This window comes from Hydra vulgaris, chromosome 09 (assembly GCF_038396675.1).
Source record: "Hydra vulgaris chromosome 09, alternate assembly HydraT2T_AEP".
Taxonomy (NCBI): Eukaryota; Metazoa; Cnidaria; class Hydrozoa; order Anthoathecata; family Hydridae; genus Hydra; species Hydra vulgaris.
In genome coordinates this window covers 63,159,280-63,182,500 of record NC_088928.1, presented here as the reverse complement: position 1 = coordinate 63,182,500, position 23,221 = coordinate 63,159,280, and the positions used below count along the sequence as shown (strand labels likewise).

The 23,221-nt window shown below is 26.9% G+C and overlaps 2 protein-coding genes across 4 annotated transcripts in view; both read right to left on the bottom strand.

Annotated features, from left to right (window-relative positions):
• LOC136085640 (uncharacterized) overlaps positions 1 to 707 on the bottom strand; it is a 1,732-nt gene extending 1,025 nt beyond the window's left edge. The window contains exon 1 of the mRNA XM_065806964.1: positions 48 to 707. Coding sequence (XP_065663036.1) covers positions 48 to 707 — 660 coding nt within the window. The remainder of the gene's footprint in view (positions 1 to 47) is intronic.
• Positions 708 to 6,766: 6,059 nt separating this feature from the next.
• Positions 6,767 to 23,221, bottom strand: part of LOC136084917 (4-galactosyl-N-acetylglucosaminide 3-alpha-L-fucosyltransferase 9-like) — a 52,658-nt gene continuing 36,203 nt past the window's right edge. For 2 of the 3 annotated variants that reach the window (XM_065806303.1, XM_065806304.1), the window contains exon 6: positions 6,767 to 7,914. In XM_065806303.1, the coding sequence (XP_065662375.1) occupies positions 6,887 to 7,914 (1,028 nt within the window). In that variant the 3' untranslated portion in view covers positions 6,767 to 6,886. Of the gene's footprint in view, positions 7,915 to 16,659; positions 17,708 to 23,221 lie in introns of those variants that run through there. The other variant, XR_010640945.1, reaches the window with a different exon arrangement.

Genomic DNA, 23,221 nt, shown 5'->3' with positions numbered 1-23,221 from the left:
ATATATATATAAAGTTTTTGATTTGCTTTATTTACTGCTTTATTTACATGGTGTTTCCATCCTAAATCGTCAGAAATGTTCACACCTAAATCTTTTTCGATACTTGAGTACACTAAAGCTGTATTGTTCATTGAAAATTTGTGTTGGTTATTTCTAATTACCATAATCTTACATTTTTGCAGGTTGAACTTTATCAGCCATTCATTAGACAACTCCATTAATACGTCTATATCTTGTTGAAGTTCAATTATATCATTTTCATCAATTATTGCTCTAAGGATTTTTGTGTCATCATCAAAGAGTTTACAGCTTGATTTTATTTTAGTGGAGATATCATTGATATAGGCTACAAATAATAGTGGTCCTAGCACTGATCCTTGCAGTATTCCACTCATAACTTCTTCCCATTCAGATGTATTATCTCCTATCACCACTCTTTGAAGTCTGTTTTTTAAAAATCCTTGGCACCAACCTAATAATTTTGATTTAAAACCAAGAGCATCCAGTTTTACTAATAATTTTTTATGACCAATCGAATCAAACGCTTTGGCAAAATCTAAAAACAAAACAATCACATCCCAACCATTGTCTATTGAATTTGTGATGAAATCTAGAGACTCTAATAAGTTCGTAACGCAAATTTTATTATTAACAAATCCGTGTTGGTTTTTATTGATTAGCTTGTTATCTACTAAGTATTTCATCATTTTATCCTTAATTATCTTTTCAATGACTTTACAAACTACAGATGTTAAAGACACAGGTCTGTAGTTGCTTGGGGCCTAATTTGTTACAGTTTTTAAACAGCGGAATAATATTAGCACAGAACCATAACTTTGAGAGTTTACTTGTTTCAAAGGATTTATTAAACATTAATGATAGGGGTTTGGCTAAAGCAGTTTGTACTCCTTTAGAACTTTTGGGTGAACTTTGTCCATTCCAGTTGCTTTATTAGTATCCAATTTGCTTACGTATTCCTTAAAACAATTTTATTTACTTTGAAAAAAAACGATTTAAAAAAAAAAAATCAAAATGCCTTATGTTAAGCAATGTATTAAAAAAAAAATCAAATGCAATTACTTTAGAATATATATGATATATAAACCTCTATAATTTAAATCATTAGTTTAACCACTAGTATACCATTGAGTTAACTGTTAACCACTGGTTAACCACTGGTATACCATTGAGGTCAAAAATTAATAAACAAAAATCAAAATAATTCATTATTACTATTCAAAATAAAAATTTTCAAAATGAAAACCTATGACAATTTAATTTAGGATTTATTAAAATTCATATTTTTTTCGGCAATATATTCTGCTTAGTTCAATTTTGCTATAAAAAATCTATAAATTAATTCATTAATAATTAAATTATAAATAAAGTTCATGTATAGGTTTAAAGTTATTAACTGTTGTATGCAAACTATATACGAACAATATCCAATAAAATCAATTAAAAACTTATAAAACCATGAATAATGTCTCACTGCCTCAGAAATATGGAATATATACAGGGTTAATTTGATTTAAATAGATTGATTTAAATCATGATTTAAATCGGACAAATAAAAATCATGATTTAAATTTAGTTGTTTGATTTTAATTGCTTTTTATGATTATTTATTGATTTATTCCATAATTTAGTCAACTATTGTAGACTAGTCATTGACCTTATAATAAAATTTCTGGCAATGTTAGAAAGCTCTACATAAGTCGAGTTTATATTCTATTTTTATCACTTTTTCTACACTGTATTAATATATTAGTAGATGGGGTTTCACAATCAAACACAGAAAAAATCAAACAAAAGAAACATATTTAAAATGTAAAACATCAGCTTCGAACAACTAAAATGCCACTGTAGTAGTCATATATAAAATCTTTTATCTAAAGACACTAGTGATGTACAACTTGCAGATATTATTAATACCTTAATAATAAGCACATTTACTTAAATGTTAATTAATATTTCATTTTTTAAAAAAGATAACACATTAAGTCACGAGAACCTCTTTAAGATGACTGCTTATGAGGTAACCTTCTCAGTTTCTTAGAAGATTAATAAATATAGTCTATTTTGTTTATTTTTATAACTTTAAAAAATGGAAAGATAATATAAAAAACTTTCTTTATTTTGTAAAACGATGTCATTTTTTAAAAATTTTAGGCAACAAGTTTTAAAAATATAACAAAAAATGATCCGCAACTACATTGGCCGAATATTAGCTCAACAGAGCTATATAATAGAGTTGACAGTTCTGGTATGGTCTCCATTTTTTAAATTGGATTGTAACTATATCAAAAGAATCTAGCTCAAAGCTACTAAGCTAACCAATCAGAAATCTTTTCTATACTAAAGACTCGAAGATTTAAACCTAACTACACTAGTGGAAAGGAGACAAAGAGAAAATCTAATAAAAATGTATAAAAGTATAAATAATATTGACAAATTAAAAAAAGACATTCGTTTTCCAATCGTTAACAATCATACGAGAGGTCACTTTTTTAAATATTCCAATGAAATGATTAGCACAGAGAAAACTTCTTTTTTAATCGAGAGTGATTTTATGGAACTCTCTGTCAGAAGAAGTTGTTAAATCGCCTTCAGTCAACAGCATTAAAAAAGCAATTAATTGCTGTATGAGCACCAATTGATTATATCGGCTGTCAAAGTGATAACTTACTCACTGGTTACAACCAGTTACAGGGTTTCCTACTAACTAACTAACTATATATATGTATATATATATATATATATATATATATATATATATATATATATATATATATATATATATATATATATATATATATATATATATATATATATATATATATATATCATATAAATTTTTATAAATATATATAAGTTTATATATTTGTGCTTACAGATAAACAAGTAAGTATGATTATATGATGACATCAAGATCTTCATATGGTGAAAGGCTAGTTCTTAGATTACCAGTTTAATAGAAAAAGATGATTATTTAAGTTTAATTAGTGATTTTTTTTCGTCCAATTCCCAATAGTTTTGATGTTTTTGAACTAAACTCTCTTCAAAAAGTGCCTATTTAGTAATTCTTTTTCACTCTGATAGTTGTCCTGATTTAATGCTTGATCTTGTTCGATGGCTAGTTCTCGCGGCCAACATTTAACTGCACATTGTTTATTAAATGTGTTAGTGCGGCAACATGTGCATAGAAACTAAATGTTACTAAAAACACCTAATCATTTGAATACTGAAAAAACATTGTGACTACATTTTCCTTGGATTTTACATCTAGCTATTGGTATTAAAAATATGCTCCTTGATAATGACGTGAGTTTTAACAATGACAAATATTTGATAGTGAATGTATGTGAGTGAATGAATGGTTTGTTTTTTTTAAATTTAGCGATACATAGTTTTAGGCTTTATTTATTTTTAAATCTCTGTTTGTTATTATATTTTTTTGTGGCAAGCAAAAACCTAACTCTATTAAGGAGTTTATAAAAGAGTTTTATGGAAAGTTTTAAATGCATTCACAAAATAGCCTTGTTTGCAAAGACTATTTTCTGAAGTACGATAATGTTGAAAAATTGACATGCGGTACTCCAGCGCGATCCAGTGGATCCAGTGGATCCAGCGCGAGCAAAATATTAAATCTATAAAAAAAAAAGAGAGTTATATTCAATTTTTTTTTTACTTTTAGGTACTTCAAAATCTTTATAATTCATCTTAGCAAAAAAAGTTTGGTAAAATGAGTTATAAATATTATAAAGTAACTAAAAGTCTTTTGATTAATTTTCATTGCATTTCTAAATTTATCTTGGACTATACGCACTTAGTTTGTTTTGGATTTGTCCGTCAATTATTGGTAATTTGAAAGAGAGACAAAAAATATGTCATTTTTTATACTTTAAATTAATCATATTTCTGAAAAATCAAATTACTTATCCGTTTATAAGCCATCTGATTTTGTCAGACAGCCTAAATCACTTGTAAAGTTTAAAATATAAAAGGCTGCATAGTTAATTTCTTTTATATACTGGTCCCTATGAACTGAAGACACAAACCAAATTAACAGCATTAATGCATTGTTTATGCATTGATGCCGTTGAGTTTGTTTGGATGAATGGATTATTGAGGCTGCAATATACATAACCGGATTTGCTTATAATAAATTTTTGTATTATCGCTTCTCGATATCTCTGCCTTTTCATTTAAAAATTGTTAAAACTATTGGTTTTTAGTAAGAAAATGCTATCTGCTGTAATTTTCAAGCGTTTAAACGAACCATTAGTTGTTCAGATTGGATGAAAAAACACCCAACAAAGTGGTCACTGGTGTTAAGGAGAGCTATTTATTAAAACAACTTTTGATTTTTTACTTTGTGAAAATGTTCCATTTCAGCTTTTTTATTGTACCATGCAATTTAATTTATATTAGAATATATTGTCGTTTCCAAAATAACCCTTTCTAAAAAAAATCATTACAGAAATCTGAACTCAAACACAAAGATATTTGTTTTAAGCGTAAAACAATAAATTTTTTTGTTTTCCATTATGTCATGGTTGTGTGTTTTGAGTAAATATTGTTTATTTATTCATTTAAAAATGTTTTGGGTTTTGCAGTTAGTTTTGCAATTTATTGAGGAACTGTTTTTTCCTATTTTATTTGATGTTGCTAAACGATTTGCAGTCAATAATCTTTCGATAGCAGAAAAACTTAGGTGAACATCAAATAGCAATTTAGTTCAACTTTTGATATTTGTGTTATTTCAATTTTTTCATTTGAAATGTTTTTTAATTACGTGCTTGAAAATGCTTATTATTGAATTTATTTGTAACTTTATGTTTTTATCTAATTGTATTTATCTAATTGCCTGGGCTAATATAATTACCATGTATGACTTTAGTAAACAAAAGGAAAAAAGAACCTCACATCGCGATGTTATACGATGTAACATTGTGCTTTATTGTTCTTTGTAGTGCAGAAATAACATCGTGAAAATTTAAGAAAAACGTTGGAGAACGTTTTTCTTACATTGCTTGGCCAGCGTCTTCAAAATAACGTTGGCCTATGTTTCATTTCTGCCATTATTCTAACGTCTAATCAAGATTAAAAAAGATATCGTCTCAACGTCTTTTCAATTAAAATATAACGTTTACCTAACGTCTTTATAATGTTTTATTTTTCTTAAAAATTAACTTTGCTTCAACGTCTTTCTGACGTCATTTTGCTCAAACGCAATGTTGTTACAACGTCATTGTTACATCGTTGCAATTACGTCGGTAAAATGACGTTTTTCCCCTGTTTTATTCCTAACATCATACCAACGTCTTTCTAATGATATGGAAGAAGTTGGAACTACGTTGTTCAAACTTAATTTTTCTTACTGGGTTTAGGGTGGGCTTTCAAATAAATTAATTTTAAAATTGAATATTTTTGAGTGTTACAAACCGTAAATAAAAAATAAGTTAATTATCTCAAGCTAAAAAATGACTTCCAAAATATTGTTATTTAAAGAATTCTTTAAAAAAAAGAAATAATCTAGCAATCCAAACAGAAAAATTGCAACATAAAGTATTCTGTTTAGAAAACTGGAACTTTATCTCATTTATGGAACCATTTAAAAAGCGACCATAAAAAGCTACACAAAGGAGCATATAAAAAGCGCGCATCTGCTACAAAAAAAATAGATCCAATAACATATTCAAAAAATTATCAAGCTCTTTATTAGACTCAAATTTTATTGAACCTCGAATAGATACTGTTATTAAAAAGTATCATTGTGCAGTTCTTAGATTTATAATTGAAATTGTCGGAAGATCATTTGAAACAACATCTGGATCGGCATCATAAATTTGTGCTCGGTGTTTCCTCAAAGGCAATATCATCCACCACACCCGACCACTTTATTCCAAAAATTGGGTAATGACATTGATGATCTATATAAGAGTTTCTAACAAAGTATAAAACGGCAGTTTATCTCCGCACCTAGTATCACATTTGATCACTTTAAGCCGACACGATAACTTTCTTGTTTCTACTTGTCACTATATTTCATCTCATGGGTTTCAAAATCATGCTGTTTATCAGTTGTAAATTTGAAAATAATTTTTTTGACTTCAGATAATATTTTTCCGGCAACATTGACACTACTCCTAGTATGCTTGCGCACCAAAACTTCTTGGAATTGATTGGCTAGGCTGCTGTGCTCATAAACTTCAAATTTGTGTGAAATCAGCTATCCAAAACCAATCTTGTGAGAATAATTAGGGATTGGACAGGCAGCTCTCAAAATTAGATTTCTTGAGCAAAACCTGAGTCAAAGCCACCAATGTATTTGGAAACGCTTTTTAACAGCACTCTAACTTATTTCGACAGATTAAAAAAAAGTTTTCATGAACTTGCTCTGGTTGAGTGCACACAAAACTGTATCATGTAAAACCGAAACGCAAATGCAATTAATAACAATTGTCACTCCTATTTTAAATGCAGTATATGGAGCCACTACTAATTTAAGTGCGGAAAGTTTGGGTTTTGTTCTATATGTATTTTTTATGCTTGAAAATTTAAAATTAAGGAAAATTTTTTTTAAATTTTTTAAGTTTAGTTATAAAAAAATTCATTGGGGCGCTTTTATAAAACTTTATTTTTCACAATAACTAAATTATATTTAAGCAATTAAAATTTTTTATCAAAATAAATTTTTGATTATACATACTTGGTTTTATATAAACTATTATAAAAAATATGATATAAAATAAAAAAACAATATAACAAATATGCCAAAAATTTTGAACAAAATGAAAACATTTGTCAATAAATCTAATCAGATTTTTTTGATTTTTTCTTTTAACAATTTTGTGTTTGCTTATTCTGTATGTTACTCTTCTTAATTTTTATTTATCCAAATGTTGAACTTTTCCTGAGGTCTGGTACACTTTTCTTTATTCATTGTTTTCATTAAGGGATTTTTTCGAAGAATAAAACCATTTCTTAATTTATCACATAGCATGCAGAATCTACTAGAACTATCTAACTGCCAGTTTTTTTTCCACTCAAAGAAAGAATTATATTTGTTAGAATTTGAACTAACATCTAAAATATAATTAGCCAAAGCTTTAGGAGAATCGAATGACATAGCTTCAATGAAAGAGCCTGGAACTGCTAATCTTGGATCAGAATAATTGGATCCTCCCAACACTATTGGTATCAAGTCATTATTAAGTCCAGTTTCCCAGTACTTTTCCGTAATATAACCGTCACATAATGAATTCTCAGCAGAAAAATAAAATTTAAAACTGCGAAGATACAAAATAAAATTTTTTAAGCTTTGCTGATAATAGGGCTTATAGCACGGTACTTTTGTGCACTTTGACAATATGTTTTTTTGAATTTCGCTTGAACACTTACCAATAATTTTTATATCAACACCGTAAGATATTAGTTTTAATGCAAGCTTATTTCTAGCATCACTTTGGCAGTTACTGACAAGCCAGACTACCATATTTTTTTTATTGATAAAATAGTTTTTGCTAATACTGTCAATTACGCGATGCCTCCGGCTATGATACCTATAAGGCATTTCAATATCCGTGTCTGTTCCATATGTTGCAGTTGCATTGAAGTATTTGTTTATACTGTCGACACTAGGATTGTTGTAAACAGACTCCATTGTAAAATAAATCCATAGCTGCTTTTTTCCACGAAAACGGTTAAGTCTTTCTAACTTTTGTATTGACGGCATATCACGTGAATGAAACATCACAACGTGGCTGATGCTAAACAATGCTTTATCATTCGTCATTTGAAACATAGATGTATTGAAGCTGCATGTAGATGAAGAATATATTGGCCACGCGCCGCCAAACCAAGTATTGTATGTCAGTATAAGAAAAGGATGACTTTGATAAGAGTTTTCTAAAAATTGTAGTTATTATTCATGTAAAACAATACAGTACTTTATAAAGTTTTTCAAGCCACTAAATGAAATTTTAATTAAAACAATACTTTTTTTAAAATGAACTCAAACAAAGTGCTCGACATCTTAAAATCGATATAGCTATAATTCTCGTTTTCTTGCTTAAATACTAGTTTTCGTGCTTCAGTATTAGATCAGCTGCAATTTATTATATAACTTGAAATGTTGTGTTGTTCCAGAAGAAATGATAAATTTTATAAATAATTTTTGAACGTTTAAATGATACTTTTAAATTGTACAGTATTGTATTAGCTATGTCTGTAATATTAGATTAGATTTTTCTTATTCCGAACAGCTTTGGTTCTCTTATTGATACTTTTTAATTTTTGTGGGATTTTTAAAGGAAAACTTATTAAGAAATAGGAAGACAAGGCTAATAAGAATATAAAAAACTATTTTAAAAATATATGTTGAAACTATGAAATTATTTAATTTCAAGTAAAACAATTAAAAAACGAATAATTTTAAAACCAACTTTTAAAAATAAAAAAATTAAATTGCATACTGTTCGATGTCAATGTATATATTTTCTTTGATAAAAGGTCTTACAATCGAGGTCATTTACAAATAGTTAAAAACTTATCTTAAGTAAATACCATGAAATAGCATTAATAATACAAATAATAATGATAATAATAATGATGATAATTATAAGAATAATAAGAAAATTATATGGTAATAAACCAATATCAATTTTAAAACAACAATTACAAACAGTTATGTACTGTTTGTAATTGTTGTACAGCAAATTTAAAACAACAATTACAAATAGTTATGTATTGCTTGTAATTTATGTACTGTTTGTAATTGTTTATAACTTTGTTTTAACAAAGTTACAAACAGTACATAACTGTTTGTAACTTTGTTAAAACAAAGTTACAAACAGTTACATACAGACAAAACGTAACAACCTACCATGTAACTAAAACAATTACTGCAAAAAAAAGTAACAATGATTTAATAAATATAATAATCTTAATATTAATAATCATATAAAAAAAAAGTACTATAAAAAATAACAATAAATAAACAAAAAAAAATTCTCAATAATACTCACAAATAAAAACGTGTCACCCACACACAAACATTTATTCACGAAAAGTATATAGTTTTTATAATAAATGACAATGTTAAAACAAAAAGTAAATCATATCAAGCAAACACATTAGTCCTTCAAAGTAATAAAATTTTAAAAATATTCTTTTTCCTTTTTGTAAAAATGGAAATTCCGGAAAAAAAATTAAAAATTTGTAATACTTTGTAAGGTATTTAAAAAATGCTACTTTTTCTGCAAAATTTGTACGTTTCCCGAATTCCGAACCTATTTCGGAAAACTAATAAATGCATTTAGGTTTTTTAATGGACTTTTCAACATCTTGTTTATCTTAACTTTAGTTAATAAAAAAATGTCAAAAGAATAAAAAATAAAAATCGCGAAAGAAAAATTTGTATTGAGGCTATCAATAATACGAAAATGTCATATTCAGAAGTCACTTTATGCTATAACATTCCTAAAACTTTAGCGGATGCTATTTTGGAGATTATAAAGAATAAATTATGCTGCTGGTGTTAGTAGACGTAGAGCAATTAGCCAAGTAACAGAGAGGCTTATTGTTGAACTTGTACAATCTATGAGTGACATTGGCTTCAGCCTAAAATGAAATGACATTTTAACTGTGGTTGACAACTATTTGAAAGAATCTAATCAAATTTATTTATTTGAAGCCGATAAACCAACTCGAAAGTGGTACTATAATTTCATGAGGAAATATGCAAAAATATTTATGAAAGAAAGACTATACCTCGGCATGCAAACTGTAAGAGTGGTGTCATCAATAATTGCCGGTATTTGCAACCGCCATTTATTGATGAATCGTTCATTGAAGTTGACGCTGTTTATCGAGAACATAAATTAAATGAAAAGTCGATGCATGTGTTCAACTGCGACAAAAATGGATTGAAATTCGATCCAGGTAAAGTCATTGTTTGTCAAAAAGAATTAGATAATCCAAATCAACTCGCCTTAACAAATGAAAAGCCAATGATTACAATTTTAAGTTGTTGTGATGCTTTTGGAAATTTTCTACCACATCTATTCATTGAAAAAGGTCAAAATTTCATGAAAGTTTGGGTTTCAGGTGGTGCTTCTGATATTTCTTAATCTATCAGCAAATTAGGTTGAATGAAAAGCAAACATTTTATAGAATGGTTTAATATCTGAATCAAACGACATTTTTTCCGATTGCCAGCTCACATAAGTCATTTTTTGCATAGTTATAAGAAATAGATGTTTGGAAGCGTTTCCATTATTTTGTCACTTTAACTTGAAATTTAACCTTCGCCCTGCAAAACTTTTAAAAATGAGCATTGAAATTTATAAAGAAACGCAGCTTGATGATCTGTATATGGCGATTACTGATGAAATTTTTGACAATAACAAGGAAATTGAACAAGAACAAGATGTATTATTATTTGAAAATTGTTTGGTATCCAATTTTTTGTGCAACCTATGTTGTAAAGTCTACAAAACAAAATATGGCTTAAAAAGATATAAATCTTCGAACACGAACTAATCAACCCAGTTAGCGAAGACAAAAACTCCATAACATTTGTCATCTTGATCTTAAAAATGTTGTTGAAGTGTCTGCTTAATGAAAAATCTGCTTATAAATTGATGAAATGATAAACTGATTTGTGTTTGCCTGAAGAAATTAAAGATAAATTTTGAAAGCAGAGCTTTTGTTTTAGTTTTGAAGATTCTATTTCTCTTTTAGAAAAATTACAAGTTTTTATATCAAAGTACTTTTACACTAAGTTTAATAGGTTTTTATGAAATTTATTTCCATCAAAGTTTGATGATCTTTCATTGACCAGTACTTTGCTTACTGAAGTTTCCAATCACATACTTCAGGAAGTAAACTTAAAACATCTAATTGTGAAATTTTGTCAGCCAATAATTTTTCTGAAAAAGAATTAAGCATAGTTCAATATTTGGATGGTTACGTTGTGCAAAAACTTTATTCAAAGTTAAAACTTTTTAAATCTGATCTGCAATATAAAAAACAATGCATGGAAATATTATTAGCTTGTTGACTCAGATGATACTAAAATGTATATTGATACTAAGAACAGAGGTTGCTTATTTAAAACTAACATTTATACTCAAAATATCTTTATTCAATGTGAAACAATTTTTCGTAAACAAAGCAAATCTTTTATAACATCTGTCAACAACAAAGCTCTGGTTAATGAAATGCTTAAGGACTCAGTTAGTATTAGCAACTTAAAAAATATATGTTACAGATTTACTTAAGAATTTATATTAGAATCCGCATCTTTTATTTTAGAAAACTGTTTAATGACGAAATGTTATTTAATCATCAAATTACAAAAACAGAAATGGGTACTAATTTTGCTCCAGACTACGCAGGTCTCACAAATGGGTTTTTAGAAGAAACAAGACTTTTTCCTAAAATCTTACCTAAGTATTTTCCAATCAAGATGTTAACGATATTTTTTTTTTTTTTTTTTTTTTTTTTTTACAACAATCATTATTATATATTTCAAAAACAAATAATATTTACATGCCTCCAGTTTATATACATGTCCACCACAAATATTTACAATATCTAAAGAGCGTTAACAATGCTGTTTTACGCATGCGCGTTTGACATTTTAAGTCATGCGAGTTAAAATAATAAATTCGTGGTTTATAATATAAAGTGCTGGCTATTAACCCATGCATTTAAAAAATATACGCAAGTCCGTCGCACCATAGGGCTACTAGGGACTTGCTTGTCGTTGTTGTTGAAAACATATGTTATTTGTTGAAAATATATATCAACATATATTAGTAGTACTATGTAGTTGTAAGGAAACTCACAGAAGACTAAGAAAAGTCTTTTCATCGAGAACCTTTAAAATACAAAATAAACTAAAAATTTAAAGAGTAAAGACACACATTAATTTTTTGAGCAATAAGATTATCCAATTTAGTAAGTTCCATATTTTGAGGTATTGTTTAGTTGTATAAATAGGGGCCACGGTATACAATTGAAAATCTCGAAAATTTTGTTTTTTTTATGGGCAATGTAATGTGATATATCTGTTGGCGTTGGTTTGAAAAAAGTTTTTAGTAAAATGAGTTGGGACAAGTCCTAGCTTATATTTGAGCATAAATAAAACATTTTGGTAGATGTTAATTTGATAGATATTTAAAGCATTCAAGTTTTTAAGTAAAGGATCGGCATGAGTGAATTTATTTTTATTATAAATCAATCTTGATGCGTGTTTTTGGTGTGTATATAGAGAACTTAATTTAGATTTATTTGTACTTCCCCAGGCAATATTAGCATATGTTAGATAACTTTGTATATAAGAAAAGTAGAGAACTTTCAGATTCTCCTGGGAAAGTATAGTTTTGACTTTGTAAAGTATGCCGATACTTTTTGATATTTTTGTATTTAATGTTTTTATATGGGGTTTCCAAGAAATCGTTTCGTCAATAATTATCCCAAGAAATTTTATACTTTCAGTTCTTTCGATGTTTATGTTATCAATTTTTAGTAATGGTAGCATGCTTGGTATTTTGTTTTTTTGCTGGTTGGAATGAAACAAGATTTATTTTGTTTTTTCTTAATTTAAAGATAATTTATTTACTTTAAACCAAATGTTTAGACTCTCAAGGTCATCATTTGCAGATTCAAAGAGATTTTCAATTGATGCTGATGAATAAAATAAATTTGTGTCATCAGCAAACATTATTGCATCAAGTTTTTTTAGTGATTGTGGAAGATCGTTAATATAAATTAAAAATAAAAGAGGACTAAGAATGGAACCTTGGGGAACTCCGCATTTTATTTTCAGTAAATTAGAATATTTATTATCGTTCGAAATAACACATTGTTGTCTGTTGCACAGATAACTTTTAAACCAATCTAGGCTAGTATTTTTTATTCCGTATTTTTCCAATTTTTTTAGTAAAATATCATGATTAATTGTGTCAAATGCTTTGGATAGGTCTATAAAAGTTCCTAATACAAATTGCTTTTTATTAAAAGAATCACTTATGCTATTAACTAAATCTAAAATTGCATGTTCTGTTGAGTGCTGTGCTTGAAAGCCGAATTGTTTTTTATTTAAGAACTTGTTTTGAGTTAGGTATTCATATAATCTATTGAAGATTATTCTTTCAAGTATTTTAGAAAAGGTTGGAAAAGTATTGAGATTGGCCTGTAATTGTTTATTAGAAATGTTTCACCGGTTTTAAAAATAGGTACAATTTCAGCTACTTTTAATTTATCTGGTACAGTTCCTGTTATAATTCATGATTTAAATATTTCGAAATAAGGTTTGCGTATCTCCGAAAAAACATTGACCACAATATTACTGCAAATGTCATCTATACCTGGAGACTTGTTTGTTTTAGGAGAGTTTATTGCATTTTCGAGTTCATCAATTTTTAGTTCTTTAAATATTAATTCGTTGTTGACACTAGTTAGATAAGTTTCAAATGAGTTGTTTGGACAATTGACTTTTGAAGCTAGATTTGGGTCTATGTTGACAAAAAAACTATTAAATTTTTCTGAAATTGCATTATTATTGTCATACTCTTTATTATCTATGACAATTTGAGCAGGTAAACTATTTATTTTGCAGGTTTTTATCACAATTATTTCTTCCATGATATCCCAATTTTTCTTAATATCACCATTTGTGTTCTTTATTTTATTTGAGTAATAGTTTTTCTTTGAATTTTTTTTAATTTTTTCAAACAAGTTTTTATACTGTTTGTAAACATTTAGGTTTGCCTCATTTCTATTTTTTAAGTATTTAATATAAAGTTTTTTTTTTTTTTTGAAGATTTTTTAATACCTTTGGTGATCCATGGACATTTTAAGTGTTTTTCTTTTATTAATTTTACTTTAATTGGGAAGTGCATATTATAGCTTTTTAGGAAAAATTTTTCGAAGTTATTATAAGCAGTTAGTGTGCCCAAGATTGCATTCATGGTATACCTTATCCCACTCTTCTGCCGACAGTGAGTTTTTAAATTGTTGAATAGCAAATTTGTTGATTTTTCTTTTATAAGTTTTAATTTTACAACTATTATTAGATTTTATATCTTGCGTCAAGGAGAAGAAAATAGATAACGGAGATTAAGGAGATTAAGGAGAAGAAAACGATATAAAACAGTTTTGTTATAGATATACTGATGACGATTTCATTATCTGGCCAAAATAATTGGATATAGTAAAGTTTGTAAATTCTTTAACTAAAATAGATAATTTAATCAGTTTTACAACAGACCAGGGCAAAAAATTTATAAAAGATGGTAACACCTAAAATGCAATTAATTTTTTAGACATAACTCTTGAAAATAGCAATAAAATAAAGACATTTATTATAAAGAAACGAATACTTATGATTACGTACATTATAAAAGTCATTACCCAAAGTCCCTTATCACATAAAAATTAACTTTCCTTTCAATTTGGCTAAAAGAATAATTGTTTTTACATCTGATTACAAAAAGGAAAAACAACAATTAGCAGAACTAAAAACATGGCTAAAAGAATGTGAATATCCGGATAATATTATCAATAAAGCTTTTCACAATGCAAAACTCCAAGGATCAGCTCTCCAAAATCAATTTAAAGAAATCTTTCCCTTAATTATAACTTTTTATAGCAACTTGAATTGTAAAGTTGCTATAAAAAGTCTTTCACTTAATGTATCTTTAAATGAATGAGCAAAGTTTTTTCAAATACCCAGCCAGTGATTGCATTTAAACAACCAATTGGTTTGTTAAAATTACTGACCTTTGCAAAGTTCCATTTAATCGGTAAAGAAATAGGATTGTTTAAATATAAAGATAATTGTTGCAATATAGGCAAGATCTACATTCAAGAAGTTAAAACATTTACAACATCAAATGGTTCCATATGCAATGTAAAGATTCATATAACTTGCGTTAGTAAAAATGTAATATACTATTTCTATGTCTAGCTGGCAATATGAAAACTACATACACCGGAAAAATTAATAATTTAAGACTTCGTACAAATGGACATATTTCAAGTTGTAGAACCGGACAATCAACAGATAGATTTGATAACTATGTTTACATTTGCCAACGTGCACATAATACAATTATGAAACCTTTCTTCCAACTTTTTGTTTTTTGGACCTCAAAAATGCAAAAAATTTAATTTCTTATGAAAAACATCTTCACAAACAAAAACATGACACTTTTAATTGACATTTCCTGTTTAAAATCTAATCAAAAATTGATTCAGCGTATGGCATCACGTGCATTAAAGCTGTTCGTTTAAATGCTATCTCTTCATCTAAAAAGCAATCTGCTTTCACAACAAAAGGATTCATTAATTGGAAAAAAGCCACAAAGAAATATAGCGCTCATGAGATTTCTCATTCGCATAAAGAGGCAACATTGCGTATTTTGAAGGTTCCAACAAAGTACGGGATCGTTGTTTATTTTTCGATTGTTCCTTTCTAATGAATTTCAAGGTTGTTTACAACTAATAAAAACTACTATCATAAAGTAAACACCTAATGACAATTATTAAAATAGTAATGGTAATAATAAAAATAGTACTTATGACAATAATAATAATAATAACAATAAACAACAATAATAAATAATAGTAAATAGTAAATAGTATCATGTTATTTAATAGTAGTAATAATAGTATAGTAATTACAACAATTATTAATAAATAAATCGGTATAACTTTCCATAGAACAATCGTTTATACATACAAAGTTACTGTTACAAACAGTAATAAAATGACAAAACGTAACAACTAACGATGACATAAAAACGATTTCTGCTAAAAAAATTATAAAGATTTAGTAAATATATTAATCATAGTCCTTATAATATAATAACCAAATTATATAGTTATAACTATAAAATATAATTGCAAATATTATGACTAAATAAATAAAATTTAAACAGAAAAATACTGAGAAAATCAAAACAAAACAAAAGTTGCAACAAACATTACAAACAAAACAAAAAACTACGTTAAGTAGACTTTTTTTTTTAAAAAAAAAAAGCAAGATAAAATTATAAATAAACTAGTAAATCAAAAAAAAATTCTTTTTTCAAATCCATGCTTTATGCAAGCAGAATTCTATTGGGCCTAGAAATTCTTTTTTTGTTATCTTTTGTAGAAGGAAAAATTACTGTTACGTTTTTAAATTTTTTTTTTATTAATTCAGTGTTCTTATGGGGAAATACAAATTAAATTTTTGTTAACTTAATTAACTTTTTTTGGTCAAATTTTTCCATTTCCTTGTATTGTCATCGAAAATGATTAAGTGTGCAAAATTTGAGCAAAATTGGTTGAGAAAAAAGCTTTCAAAAATTGATTTCAAATTTTGTGGCAAACAAACATATATATATAGAAAGTAACCTTATATAAAGCATGGAAAAAGTAGCGCGTTTTAAATTTTTGTTTTTTAACTTAATAACTTAAGACTTAAAAAACAATAGGTTTTGAATCGCTGCGCTGCTGTCTTCGAAACTGCAAATAATTTGCAAATCAATGATTTTTGTGACGTAATACGCAATTCATATCAAATAAATAAAATGTATGGGGAAATACAAATTAAATTTTTGTTATCTTAATTAACTTTTTTTGGTCAAATTTTTCCATTTCCTTGTATTGTCATCGAAAATGATTAAGTGTGCAAAATTTGAGCAAAATTGGTTGAGAAAAAAGCTTTCAAAAATTGATTTCAAATTTTGTGGCACACAAACATATATGTATAGAAAGTAACCTTATATAAAGCATGGAAAAGCAATAATAAATATATAACACGAATAAAACATATATAATGAATGGCTAAAATAAAAGTAAAAAACAAATAATATATAACTGTATAAAAAATTATATATCATAACTAAAAAATAATTAATAAGTAAAAAATAAAACAATATATGACTAACAAAAAATAATAAGTAAAACTCTACACGCTAAAAAAACTAAAGAAAAATCATTACTACAAGACCGCATAACCGTATAACTAAAAAATAAATCATAGATAAAGAATTCTAAAAAATATATGAAAGAAAACTAAAGAAATATATGAATTGAAAGTAAAAAAATATATGAATTAAAACTGAAGAGATATATGAAAAAATAGAAAAATCTTGATTTGCCGTTCTTTTTTCGATGTACAAACAGTGTTTTTTTCTTTCTTTTCCATTCTTTTTACTTATTTCATTCATTGACTTTTTTTTTCAATACTTCTTGCTTTCTGTCTTTTATTTCTTTTTCTTTTCTTCTTTTAAAACGTTTATTTATTCTTTTTTTTAGTTGATTTTACTTTTCGCTTAATTTATAAATGTTTTCTCTTGCCCTTTTTTTTTTTTTTTTTTCTATTTTTCCCAATTTTTTTCTATTTTTTTCACATAGTATATTGTCCGATATCTCATCAAAAATCCAGTTAGAAGGTTTTTACACCGTCATGGTAAATGAGACTGGTGATTCATCTAATCTTAAACAACCTGTCATCTGTTTTCGCTGGGTGGATAACAATTTACAAATTCATATTGTGTTATTAAATACTCATAAAGAGAGCAATCGATATGATTGAAGTTGCAAAAGAGTTTGTTGATTGGAAAGAAACACGCTCAAACATTTTTTAACGTTTCTCCAAATACGATATTAAATGTCAACTTAAACATGTGAGCAAATTCACCTAAACATAAAAAGCTATAGGTTTACTTTTTCTGTCTTTTAAATCAATTAGAATATTTAAAAAAATTTCCTTCAATACACATTGCAAGGCTTTATTTTGATTCACCCTCAAAGTACCCCCCCCCCCCGTCTTCCTTCAATATAATTTTTGCTCCTATGGGCCTATTGTATACACCTTAGATGTAAAGAAGAATGAAAATAAGCTTATTTATGTTCTACTGTGTCAAGTTACTATATACACATCTAAGGTAATTTAAAGAAAATTGAAAAAAAAGCATGGTATGTTCTACTATGCGTCAAGTGAGTATTTACACCTTGAATGTAAAGAAAAATGAAAAAAAATCATATTTATGTTTTACTATCTGTCAAGTTATTGTATGTACATGTAAAGAAAAATGAAAAAAAGCATCTTTATGATATACTATGTGTCAAGTTTTTGTATACACCTAAAAAAATTTTTTTAAACGCTGCAGTGAACAGACGCTTTTTAACAGCACTTCAAATATTTATTGATCAATTACAACTTACAGAGGCGATTTTACAAGGGGTGTATGTAGGGGGGGAGAGGAGTATTTGACACAATTCAGTCGTGTAATTTTTAGTTTTGAGGACCTTATAAAAGCCAGTCGGTACTTTTTAAAGGATTCACCCTCCCCTCCCCCCTCATTTTATTCGGAGAATCGCCTCTGACTACTGAAGTATTTTTAAAATATTAAAATAAAAGATAAACTTATTATTATTAAAATAAAAAATAAATCTAAAATGTCAGTTACAGTTGTATAAATTAAAAAAAAATGCTGAAGGCAATGTTTTTGAAATCTAGAAAAGAAATGGAAAAAATGCTTAAACAACAACAAAAAATATTTATAGATATCTTAAGGACAAATACAAAAATAATAAACGAGAGACTTGACAAAGTAGAAGAAAACTCTAAAGAAAATGCAAACAAAATAAAGATAATTGTAAAAGATATCGAAGACATAAAATTGAGCTTAAATTTTCATGATGAAGTTTTTGACAAAAAAATCGCAATAACCCACAAACAAAACAGCGAGCGGCTAGATGAGGAAAATAATGCAATTCAAAATATAAATGAAAAGCTAAGAAAGTTTGAGGATTGATTGAGGATAAATAATTTTAAAATATACGGAATACCAGAAAGTGTGATAGAAACATGGAATGAAATTGAGGATAAAGTTAAATTATTTTTAGTAAATAAGTTGGGACTAAATGGAATAGAAATCGAACGAGTTCATCGCACCGGAGTGAGAAAAAAAGGAGGCTCCAGAACAGTAGCAATGAAGTTATTAAGATACAATGATAAAACAAATATTCTAAAAGAGTCATAAAGGCTAAATTGTACAAAGATTTACTTAAACGAAGATTTTTCCTATGAGACTGTCAATATAAGGAAAAGACTTTTGGCTGAAGTAAAAGAAAGACGCAATAATGCTGAAAATGTTGGTCTAAGGTACGACAAAATTATTTAATTAAATAATACCCAAAACAAGTAGATTTAAAAACGAATTTTTAAAACCCAATGCTTTTGTATGTTATTAAAACCCACAAATTTTGCAATTATTTTTTTCTGATATTACTGTTTTATTTTATCAACACTCGACTGTATGCGTGTGTAAAAAAAAACAAAAAGCTTTAGGAAGAGGCTGGTCTCGAATCTTAGACGTTTACGAAGTCAACGCCTAATTTAATAGTAGTAGTGTCGTTTCACTTTCGTTTTTAAAGTAGTTTTAATTAGTTACTAGGCTTTTCTGATCTTGAAAAGCGCGTTCTCAAAATGCACGCGGTCTTTTGATCAAGAGAGAGCTATGCAAATTAAAACTTTTTACTTTTTGGAATTTAACTAATATTTATTAATAGAAATATTAGATAAATTATAATAACAATATTAAGATCATATTATAAAAAAATAAGTATAGAAAATAGTTTAGCAAATTGTATATTACACTTTTATTAGACAAAAAATTAAAAGAATCACTCTTTTTACTTTTTTAAATCGTTTATATTTTGTTTGTATTAGCTACTCTTTTAACTTTATTTACGGCCTTTTTCTCGAAGTTTTGTTTTTATTGAGCTTATTTTTAACTTTTAAGAAAGTAAGTAGGGGTATGGAAAGTAAGTAGGGGTATGGAAAGTAAGTAGGGAGGTATGGATGAGGCTTAACAATTTTTCATGAGTTATACCAATACTTTATCATCAAATTATTTATTACTACTTTTAAATTTATTTATTAAAGAAAAGAAAAAAAAAGTTTCAAGAAGTATTAAATTATTATAATTTAATATTCATTGAATGCAATTATTTCAAACTTTGCTTATTTTATTATGTCGGTTAATATTTTATTAACATTGACATTTCTGTAATGCTATTACCTATTTTTGTTCTTTTTTAGAAAATAAAAATAAAATTCAATGTTGCATAAGTAATTTTTAAGTAGTTTATAGGCTTTTGTAAATGCTTTTTTCATTCACGTGGTTTAACAAGCAAGGTCTGCAAGCAAATTTGAGCTGAAAGGTTTTTCTTAGCTTTCAAGGAGAATTAATGTTGTTTTCTGTTTAACTTAATTTGTCTAAATATTGTAGTTTTAATAAATGTTTGTTTGTTCTTGGTTTTTTACTTATTTGTTTTCAGATTCTTAAGAACTAGGCCACTTAGCTAAGCAATATTTGTTTTATTTTGTAGTGCAATTCGAAAGAGCTAAGTGCTTTTTAGTCACTTCAAATCAATTGTTTTTCTTTAAATAGAAGGGTTATTAATAATAAAAATTTGTAGACATTGGAACTGTTACTGGTTTGAGCAAGTTTAACACTTTGTTTTATTTTATATTGGATTTTTTCTGTATTTATATAAATATTATGTCTAAGAAAAATAATTAATATTATTTTTTCTTAAACATAATATTTTATGTCTAAGAAAAATAAATATTAATTAATACAATATATTAGAATAGAAAAAATAAATAAATTTCTATATATAAATATATATATATATATATAAATATATATATATATATATATATATATTTATATATATATATATGTATATATATATATGTATATATATATATATATATATATATATATATATATATATATATATATATATATATATATATATATAAACACACACACACACACACACACAAACATACATGCATACATATCAATTTGGAGTAAAATATACTGACTGGCATTGCTTCATTTTTTTTTACAAGATTCTGCATTTATTATTATTTATTAGAAAAGATCACAATTCGTAAAATTCTTTTACGTTCATTTATTATTCAGTTGTAACAGTAGTATTATTACTGGTAATATGTTTAATGATAACAGTGAAATTGAAATGGATAATACTAGGTTCGAAGAAGGTATTAGTGTAAATGGTAATCCATCCAGTCGGCGTTACGTCACACCGTATTAAAAAGCGTTGTTTTAAAATTAACCATCTTGAATTGGGTGAAAACAAACTAAAAAATCATTAGCGGTTTGCTGAGTTAATTTTATAAAAAAATGCTTAAAAGTTGTTGTGCAGTAGGTTGCACTAACAACATAAAAAAAATCTAGAGTTTAAGTCTTCCTAAAGATGAAGTACTTCGAAGAAAGTGGTTGAATACAATAAATCGTGCTGTAGATAGAAGTGCATTGAACAGGCAATGGTCTTCTAAACTTTCTAATGTTTATGTTTGTTCAGCACCTTTTATTACTGGTGGGTTACTTTTAATTTACATTTTAATAATCGAAATATCAGTACTTTTTGTACCCTAAAATAACCAAAATAATATGTAGACAGCAATGAAACGCAACATTTTGTTTAAACAGAGATTTAAAAGGATGTAAAAATAAATTAAAACCACCTGAAAGACTTATGTCGCAGACAATTTCCGCTTTTTCTTTTGATTAACTTTCAAGGTAATTTTAGGACATAAAGTTATTGTTAAATTACGTTTTCTTGACTTGGCGTATAAGAAAAATAGTTTGTTTTCCCCCAATTCAATATGGTTACGTTTGATTTTGCGTATAGTCACGTAATTCCGACTGGATGGATAGGTGACTTGAAAATAATTGTTGCCAAATGAAAGAGATAGATCAAGGCATGATGAAATTAATTGTCATTAATATGTAAGAAATGCTGCTCAATGAGCAGAAAACTTACTTGCCAGAATTCAGTTTCAAGCGGTGTTAATGTCTGTTAATTTGATTTTATATTAGACACTGTAGAACAAAGCAAAGTATGAATTTGACTATTTATAGTAACAATTAATAACAGTTTCAAATTTAAATGATTTTTTTTTTTTTGTAATTTCAAACATAATTATGTTTTTTCTTTTTTTTTAATTGCCTTTATCATCACTTGATTATTTTGCTAACTGTTGAAACATGGTTTTAATTTTGTAAACTTACTATGTGAAATTTATCATATTAATCATTAGTCAAAAGTTTAAGAGAAGCTGGAACCTAATTAAGAAATGCTGGAAATTGATTTTAGCTAGGGTAAAAATATTTTGTTTATTAGTAACATAACCAGTTACTATTATTTAATTTTCTTTTTAATTTTTTTTTAACATGCTGAATTGGAAACACTTTATCTTCCTCTCCCTCTCTCTCTTTCTCTCTCTCTCTCTGTCTGTCTCTCTCTCTCTCTCTCTCTCTCTCTCTCTCTCTCTCTCTCTCTCTCTCTCTCTCTCTCTCTCTCTCTCTCTCTCTCTCTCTCTCTTAGATAAGACTTAAATGAGAATTAGTACAGGGAGAATTGATAAAACTTATGTAATTACTAAGCTCTTGGGTATATTATAATACTACAATTGAAAGTGACCACGTATAAGAAATATTATACGAGTTGCTTGCTTTTTTAAGATATAATTGTTCAGATTGTTTAACTATAATTAACCCTTGATTGTTCAAATTTGTAATAAATAAAATTTCTTTAGTTTCAAGTATTTTAGTTAATAAAATATCTTATTAAGTTTTGGTGTTATTTGCCAGTGTTATTACGTTGTGTTGTCTAGCCATTTTATAATCTTTTCTTTGTTAATTATTCTGGAGACACATTAATGTGTCCTTACAAATACCTTATGCAATGTGGTATTGTTACTGTGTTTTGTGTTGATAGAACTATGCTGTTATTATCCTAATTCTTCTACTAACAATAAAATGCAAATAATACTTTAGTAATTGAAAATTGTAAATTTTATTTTCATTTCTTTTTTTAGGTATTGGCAGGCTTTACTTGACTTTCCTTTTCTGGTACCGCTGTGTTGTGACAGATTTTAAAAAGAACTTAACTGGTGTTAATGCAGTCTTTTTATGTCGCTAACTATAAGCAATGCCATTGCTGTTATGAAGTCAAACCTAAAATATTATTGATAGATAAGTTTGTATTTAATTTTATTTTTTAGATAATATATCAAGTTAATAATGTTTTTATTGTTATTAATGATTTAATTACTAATAACCCGTATTATGGGTTGCTTACTGCTAGTAAGTATGAAACAATACAC